Source organism: Solanum stenotomum, chromosome 5 (genome assembly GCF_019186545.1).
Source record: "Solanum stenotomum isolate F172 chromosome 5, ASM1918654v1, whole genome shotgun sequence".
NCBI classification, from domain to species: Eukaryota; Viridiplantae; Streptophyta; class Magnoliopsida; order Solanales; family Solanaceae; genus Solanum; species Solanum stenotomum.
The window spans coordinates 893,786-903,254 of NC_064286.1; the positions used below are offsets into that span (position 1 = coordinate 893,786).

The 9,469-nt window shown below is 39.7% G+C and overlaps 1 protein-coding gene across 1 annotated transcript in view; it reads right to left on the reverse strand.

The window, feature by feature from the left end:
- The window catches only part of LOC125865003 (zinc finger protein 8-like), an 11,669-nt gene extending 3,575 nt beyond the window's left edge, over window positions 1-8,094 (reverse strand). Inside the window, exon 1 of the mRNA XM_049545154.1 lies at window positions 7,951-8,094. Within this exon, the coding sequence (XP_049401111.1) occupies window positions 7,951-8,094 (144 nt within the window). The remainder of the gene's footprint in view (window positions 1-7,950) is intronic.
- Between the last annotated feature and the right edge of the window lie 1,375 nt (window positions 8,095-9,469).

Here is a 9,469-nt window from a genome sequence, read left to right on the forward strand (position 1 = left end):
GTAGAGCTCAGTCTACAACTTCAGCAGCACCAGCAGGTCGCCCGACTCAGCAGGGTAACTCTTCTGGTACTGGTGGCGGACAGCGCCAAAACAGGCTTTATGCTCTTCAGGCTCGTCAAGATCAGGAAGATTCTCCTGATGTAGTCACTGGTACGTTACGAGTCTTTGATCTTGATGTTTATGCATTGTTAGATCCAGGGGCTACTTTGTCTTTTGTAACTCCTTATATAGCAGTCCAATTCAGTGTTAGCCCAGAAACCCTTTCAGAACCTTTCTCAGTCTCTACTCCAGTCGGTGACCTAGTTATAGCTAGACGGGTATTCAGAAATTGCCCTGTCACAGTCTCTCAGAAAGTCACCTCAGCAGATCTTGTAGAATTAGAAATGGTAGACTTCGATGTCATTCTAGGTATGGATTGGTTACATTCATGTTATGCCTCAGTTGATTGTAGAACTATGATTGTTCTTTTTCAGTTTCCAAACGAACCAATTCTAGAATGGAAGGGTAGTAGCTTAGCGCCTATGGGTCAATTCATTTCTTACCTTAAGGCCAGAAAGATGATCTCTAAGGGTTATCTCTATCATCTAGTTCGGGTTAAGGATTCTAGTTTCGAAACCCCAACTCTTGAGTCAGTTCCAGTGGTTAATGAGTTTCCAGAAGTGTTCCCAGAAGATCTTCCTGGAGTTCCTCCCGAAAGGGAAATAAACTTTGGAATTGATCTCCTTCCAGATACCCAGCCTATCTCTATCCCTCCTTATAGAATGGCTCCAGTAGAGCTTAAAGAACTGAAAGAGCAGTTGAAAGACCTTCTAGATAAGGGCTTCATCAGACTCAGTATTTCGCCATGGGGTGCACCAGTGTTGTTCGTGAAGAAGAAAGATGGTTTTCTCACAATGTGTATTGACTATAGGCAGTTGAACAAGTCACAATCAAGAATAAGTATCCCATCCCAGGATTGATGACTTGTTTGACCAACTTCAGGGTGCTAGTCATTTCTCAAAGATAAACCTCAGATCAGGTTATCATCAGCTTAGAGTCAGAGATAGTGATATTCCAAAGATAGCATTCAGAACTCGGTATTGTCATTATGAATTTGCAGTCATGTCATTTGGACTAACCAATGCTTCTGCAGCTTTCATGGATTTGATGAACAGAGTGTTCAAGCAGTACTTGGACTTGTTCGTTATCGTCTTTATTGATGATATCCTCATTTACTCTAGGAATGAGGAAGAACATGCGAGTCATTTAAGAGTTTTTCTGCAAACTCTCAAAGATCGCCAATTATTTGTAAAATTTAACAAGTGTGAGTTTTGGTTACAATTAGTTGCCTTCCTTGGGCATATTGTGTCTAGTGAAGGAATTCGAGTAGATTCCCAGAAGATAGAAGCAGTGAAACAATGGCCCAGACCTACCTCTGCTACAGATATCAGAAGTTTCTTGGGTCTAGCGGGCTATTACAGACGGTTTGTGGAAGGATTTTCATCCATAGCCTCACCATTGACTAGGTTGACTCAGAAAAAGGTTAAGTTTCAGTGGTCAGATGATTGTGAGAAAAGCTTCGCAGAATTGAAAACTAGGTTGACTACAGCTCCTGTCTTGACTCTACCAGAGGGTTCAGATGGTTATGTGATCTATTGTGATGCATCCAGAGTCGGCCTAGGTTGTGTGTTGATGCAGCGAGGTAAGGTTATAGCTTATGCTTCTAGAATGCTTAAGGTGCATGAGAAGAATTATCTGACTCATGACCTCGAGCTTGCAGCAGTGGTATTTGCACTCAAGATTTGGAGATACTACTTGTATGGTGTTCATGTAGATATGTTCACAAACCATAAGAGCCTTCAGTATGTGTTCACCCAAAAAGAGTTGAATTTTTGTCAGAGAAGATGGCTTAAGTTTCTCAAAGATTTTGATATGAATGTGCATTACCGTCCGGGTAAGGCAAATGTAGTAGCAGATGCTCTTAGCATATTATCCATGGGTAGTGTAGCACATGTTGATGAAGAAAGAAAAGAGCTAGCAAAGGATGTTCACAAACTTGCTTGCCTAGGAGTTCATCTTATGAGCATATTAGATGGTGGTGTAACGGTTCAGAATGGAGCAGAATCTTCTTTAGTAGTAGAAGTTAAGGAAAAGCAAGACAGTGATCCAATATTGCTAGAGCTTAATGGTGCAGTCCAGAAGCAGACATTGGAGGTATTCTCCCAAGGGGGAGATGGTGTACTTCGCTATCAGGGTCGATTTTGTGTTCCTAATGTGGGTGAGTTGAGACAACATATTCTTGCAGAGGCCCACAATTCCAAATATTCTATTCATCCAGGTGCCACTAAGATGTACCGCAATCTGCGGGAAGTCTATTGGTGGAATGGTATGAAAAGAGATATAGCAGACTTTGTGGCTAAGTGCCCCAATTGCCAGCAAGTAAAGGTAGAACATCAGAAACCAGGGGGTATAACTCAAGGGATTGACATTCCTACTTGGAAGTGGGAAGTGATCAACATGGACTTCATCACAGGTTTACCTCGTACTCGCAGACAACATGACTCCATTTGAGTGATTGTTGATAGGGTTACTAAGTCTTCTCCATTTTTGGCGGTCAAGACTACAGATTCGGCGGAGGATTACGCCAAGCTTTACATTAATGAGATTGTGAGGTTGCATGGGGTTCCTTTGTCTATCATCTCAGATAGAGGTCCTCAATTTACCTCTCATTTTTGGAAGTCATTTTAGAAGGGTCTTGGTACTCAGGTTAACCTTAGCATAACATTTCATCCACAGACGGATGGTCAGGCAGAGCGTACCATTCAGACCTTAGAGGACATGTTGAGAGCTTGTGTGATCGACTTCAAGGGTAGTTGGGATGATCACCTTCCTCTAATAGAGTTCGCCTACAACAATAGCTACCATTCCAGCATTCAGATGGCCCTTTATGAGGCATTGTATGGGCGTAGATGTAGATCTCCAGTTGGTTGGTTTGAAGTAGGTAAAGCAGCCTTGATAGGACCAGATTCGGTCCTTGATGCTATGGAGAAAGTGCAACTCATTAGAGATAGACTTAAGACTGCTCAGAGTCGCCAGAAGTCTTATGCAGATGTGAGAAGAAGGGAACTAGAGTTCCAAGTTGATGATTGGGTTTTCCTGAAAGTGTCACCCATGAAGGGAGTGATGAGATTTGGCAAGAAAGGAAAGCTCAGTCCCAGATATGTAGGCCCTTACCGGATCTTGAAAAGGATTGGTAAAGTGGCTTATGAGTTAGAGTTGCCAGCAGATTTAGCAGCAGTGCATCCAGTCTTTCACATTTCTCTTTTGAAGAAGTGTGTGGGTGATCCAGCATCCATAGTGCCATTAGAGAGTGTGGCCGTGAAAGATAGCCTTTCATATGAGGATGTACCAGTTGAGATTCTCGATCGTCAGGTTAGAAGGTTGAGAAATAAAGAAGTCGCTTCAGTCAAGGTTTTGTGGAGGAGTCAGTCAGTAGAGGGAGCTACTTGGGAAGCAGAAGCAGCCATGAAGTCCAAGTATCCTCACCTCTTTCCTTCCGATTCCATTCCAGCTTGAGGTAATAGTTCCTCTTCAGTTTTTCAGTCATTCATGCGAAAATTCAGTCTTAGAATCATGTTCCTTCAGTTGGTACTTGCATTTTCAGCGTATTTGCATGTCCTTGGAACTCAGTTCAGTCAGAAATTCAGTTCTCAGTGTTTAGTGGTAGGGATTGCAGCCCTCTCCCTCTATTTCAGCTAGTTTAGTCTTCATTCGAGGACGAATGGTCCCAAGGGGGAGATAGTGTAACACCCCGTATCCGAAACGGACCAAAAATGCAGATTTTGAGAAGTTGCAGGTGCAACTTACGGTCACCATCCACGGACCGTAGGTCAGACCACGGCCCGTCCTGGTGGTCCGTGGTTCGCCACTGCAACCCCTCCCCAGCCAGCTCAGAAAAAAATTGGCTAAGTCTCGACTCACGGACAGACCCACGGTCCGTAGATCAGACCACGGTCCGTGGTCTGTGTCCGTGGATCAAGACCTCCTTACCCAGCCTCTGACACGAACTACGGTTGACCAGCACGGACCGTCATTCGATCCACGGTCCGTAGGTCTGACCGTAGATCGAAGGTTAGCAGCCAGTTAGCTGAAAATTCTGATGGGTCAACTTCAGATGGTCATAACTTTTAGCACAAAATGAATTATGTGTCCCATGACCTATGGTTAGATAGATAATTGAATTATCTTTCCAACGCCACCGAGTTTGCTAAATTCCGACCTCCGAGTAAAAAGTTATGCTCGTTTTAGTGAAGGCCTGTCGAGCAGGCTTGACTTACGGACGCAATCTACGGACCGTAGATTGACCTACGGCCCGTAGGTCCAAACCGTCGATCACTCCGACAGCAGTTAATTCAGGGGTCTTTTGGTCTTTTCCTATTTCGTTTAACCCCTAAGATACGTCGTTTAGACCCTAAATCATGAGGTTTTAATTAGTTTAAGCCTAGAAACATAACTAGAACTTACCTAAGTCAAATTCATTAATCAAAACTTAGAAAATTAGAAGCAAGAAGGGAGAAAAAGGTCAAGAACCCTAGTTCAAGAACGCAGCGAGGTTTCTTCAGTTCCAGCCCCGAAATCGAAAGATTTCTCCGTGGAATTCGTCACCAGGTATGTGGGATTTCACTAGTGGGTTCCTTTCGCCCATTAGGTCCCTAGAATTCAGTCAGATTCTTGATTCCATGATTATGAACAGACCTAGGGTTTCTAGAATTACAACAGATCATCATGAATTAGTTATTTAAATGTTCCAAATCAGATTATCATGTTATTGCTCAGTTTATCGCATGAATTTCAGAACCCTAGCTATGTATTTCTTTAGTTCTTGAATTACACATGCTAGGTCAGATATTTCAGTATTCAGTTTTACATGCCTCAGTTTATGAATGCATCATCATCAGATTAATTGTTGCATTCTCAGTTTGCATGTTCAGTTTCGAGCTATCCAGTATTTACAGAAATTCAGTCATAATGTGTTAACCACTTAATCTATTGGGAGTAGCATAATACCGAGTTGGACCTGGGTTTCAGCGTACCCAGATAGTCCCAGAACTACGAGCCACGTAGGTGTAAGTCCTCTCTGTGGGCAACATCAATTTAGTGATTACGCTAGCATGCCTTTATACCTCTGGCAGGGTATGTTGGGTTCTCTTGATGGGGCGTATACATCGGACTCCACATTTAGCTCATGTGGTTTTGTGTCGGTTATTAGTAGCTTCCACAGTTCAGTCAGACTCTATTGCATTGACCACATTTACAGTTCATTCAGTATTCAGTCAGCATGTTATAAATTGGTCATTGCATTTAGTTAGCTCAGTATTCAGTATTGTCACGACCCAAGCCTAGGGCCTAGACGTGACCGGCGAATGCGGAACCCGAAGGAACCCTAAACAAGCCTCATAGCGTATCATTACACATCCTTGGTCGCGAAAGCAATTAAAATGACCATAAGCGATAAGTATAATCAAGGGGGCAACGGGACTAAGAGAGCAAGAGAAAAAAAAAGGAATGATATATAAATACAATAGATGAGTCAAGCTCAAGCACAATACACAACTTGTCCAACACCACCTCTAAACATGGGTATTTAGCGGGGGCAAAGACAAACTACCGGGCTCACCCTCATAGTCAAAACATAACAAAAAAAAAAGGAAAAGTCTTATACATAGCAAAAGATCATAAGCAACGTCCCCGGAATGGAGGACTCACCAATAACCTCGATAGAAAATCGTATTAGCCACGCGGAGGAGGATGGTCAAGCGGTGCTCTGGTCCCTACATGGTGACATCATGTAGGCATAGAGTATGCATTAGTACGTTTGAATGTACTAAGTATATGGGATGCAATGCAATGCTATAATATATGGACATCATAGAAAAAATGCATAATCATACCCGATAGATAGCATTTTAATGAAATGATATGTATAATGATGCTTACATAAAAATCATATTTAGTGGGACGTAGTACATGTGTGGCGAGTGACCATCAATATAGTATTTCCAAGGCCTACCACCCCCTTGGAGAGGCGAAAGAGGTACAAACCCCTCAATGTGGTTACCCGGGCCTACCACCCCCCGAGCTAGGGACCAAGGTACAAACCCCTCGATGTGGTTATACGGGCCTACTACCCCCCGTACTAGGCAACCAAGGTACCAACCCCTCGATACGGTTACCCGGGCCTACAACCCCCTGAGCTAGGCTTGGTCGACTCACAACAATTATATAGAGAAAATCATATACATGTATCCATTTTATTGTCATTTCAATGATTATATGACCATCCGACTCATAGGACGTACATTGGACCTCCATTTCCTAAGAATTCTATAAGTGGGCATTTTATCAAACATATGGTGGGCTATTGTTCATGTAAATAAAATCATATATTTCAAGAGTACTAAGTCCAACCAATTCCAAAATCCATATAAATCAGCCCACCAACAACATACACATATATAAATCAACCTTCATAATTTGATCATGAAAGCATGAAAACCATAAACATCACATAATAATTTCATTTCATGATAATATGCAAAATAGACCATAATAGGGTGTGTAGTAGTAATTCCATACTTCAAGAGTTCATAAATAACCATAAGGACCCATAAACTTGAAGTAAAAATAGAGGATAAATGATTGGACTTGTGGAAAGGAAGGTTTCCACAATCAAACCCACATACCTCAACTTTGGAGAATCCTTGATGAAGATTGGAATGGAGAATTGAAGCTTGATATTGAGTCTTGAATCCGAAATTAGAGCTTGAGATGTTTGAATTTGGTTGAAGATCTTGGTGGAATTTTGGAGAGGGCTTAAAGAGTGTTTTTGAGTGTTTTGAAGTTAGAAAAAAAAAAGACTAAGTATGGGACATATCCCCTTTTTATAAAAAAAACGCCCCAACACTTAGCCTAAAAAATGAGGCTTTAAAAAAAAAAGCTTACTGGAAATTGCAAATCTGCACAGACAGGTTTTACGAAAATGGTCATAACTCCCTCATCCTAACTCGGAATGAGGTGAAACTAAGTGCGTTGGAAAGCTAACTCAAAGGGATTTGATTTAATAGGTAGTGGCCCTTCCAGTTCCTTGTGTGCTAAGAGATATGCCTCTTTAAAGTTGACCCTCCAAATCACATTTTTTGTGATTTTCGAATTTTGATACGGTAACTCTAAAATTCGGGTTAGACCCATTTCCCACTCAATTTGACCCCCTGAATAAGAATATGAAGTCGAATTTTTGAAATCATGCACGGATTTTGAGATATATGGAAATTACAATTATAGGTGTTTCCGAAGCACATTTTCGGGCATTTTTGGGGTCGTTTCAAATATCTATATCATGTTCAGATTATTTCATTGCTTTATTGCTTTGTTCAGTTATATGTTATTTCAGCTTTACTCTATCCTGCATGCTCAGTACCTTTCAAGTACTGACGCATACGTGCGCTACATCTTCTCGTGATGTAGGTTCAGGTTCTCAGTATCTAGATCACGCTTAGATCAGTTCCCGATCTTCAGTTCAGCAGCATCAGTGGTGAGTACTCATTCTTCGACGACTAGTGACATGTTTATCTTTATCAGTTTTAGTCTTTAGTTTCCATTTTTTTTCTAGATCTAGTTGGGGCATGTCCCAACATTTCTAGTCAGTTTAGAGGCTTAATTCAGACATAGTTAGATTCAGCTTAGTGTTGAGTTAATATCTTCTTTGTATTAAACTCATCAGTTTTCATATATCTCAGTTATAGTATATGGGTATTCCCCATCTTTCAGATTTATTTATGATTTAGCTTCCGCACAGTTTCTATTATTCAGATTATATTTAGTATGCTCATGATCATGCCAGCAGGGTTAGCTTGGGATCACTTGTGGTCCTAGGTCCCGTGTCCGCGTCTCGGGGATAGCTCGGGGTGTGACAATATTAGTACTATCACCACCATCACCACCAAATTCTTTATCGAAAAGCCTAATAGGCTTTTCGTTAACGGGTCGGGTAATAGGAAGTTGAGAGAAGGACTCTACATTCATGAAATCAAGAGCCTCTCTTTCAATCTTCTCCATGGATATTTTTTTTTCACTAGGAAGTGAGAGGTATTTGGAATAAAGAAGAAAATGCTAAAGGAGGAGTTGAAGAATGTTGTTTATATATTGGGGTTTGAATTGGGCATGATGGGACCAATGAAGGAAGTGGTCTATTCAATGAGTTTGTTATAAGTTAACTATGTAAAACATAATACACTATCATATAATATAACTATACACATGTAACCATTTATTTTTTTTATAAAAAGGAAATAGCTAGAAATTCTACTTTTTCTGTTATAATTTGTGTGGCATACTTTGATTCGACGTAAAAATTTAAATAAAAGTTAAGGATAAAAAACATATCTAAATTATCCTTGTTTTTTTATGAATTTCATATCTGAAATATTGAGAGCGTGAGTTTTCTACTTGAACTATCACTCAATAGATCACAAAATAGACCTCAACTAATTTTCTTATGATGCGTGTACACTCTCTCTTTTGTTTAAAAAATTATGCCACGTGGCACTCTGTGTGGAAAATAATTCTATGACAAATTTGAGTAAATTAATATTAGGTTAAGCTAAGATTAAAGGCTAAAACTATTACCGTATAAACTAAATTATTCCAACCGTGACATGCCACCATCTTCTTCTCCACTTTCTGAGCCGTGGTCTCGTCTTCATGGAATCGATATCTCCGACTTGAAAGGGAAAAGTTACGATTTTAAAGAAATCAATTAAAAATATGTTTTAAAAATTAATGTGTCAACAAATAGAGTTGTTAAATATGCTAGGTGGACAAAGATTTCATGGACAAATACCCTTAGAAACATCTGGTCTAGTCAACATCTAAGTATATTTTACTAATTATTGGATGATAGTTCAAATATGACACCTTCTCAATAGTTCATATATGAAACTCAATAAAATAAAATAATTTAAGTATAATTTGACCCTTGTGAAGCATTATTGGCTATAAAAGTTTTCACATTAAAATAGATAGTTTATAGTTATAGAAATGTGTCATTTTTCTAAATGAGTTACACAAATTCAATTTAGCATAGTATATAATAATGTAAAATTTACACAAATTTCATAGTGTTAAGAGTTAATTATATCATATTCCTATTCATTTTCAAATTATAAAAATCCCTTAAAATTTAAGAATTTCGGATACATCACTAAATGTCCTGATATATTGTGTCCTGATACATTACCTTTGTTGATACAAGACACACTTGTCTCGATACATCGCGTCCCGATACATTATCTTTGTTGATACAAGGCACACCTTTCCTAATATATCACGTCCCGAACATTACATAAGACTGATGTATCTTAAAATAGGAGAGTGAGTGAGGAAAATATGAATTTTTATAATTTTTTCAAATGGTAGAATATTTTAGAAAATA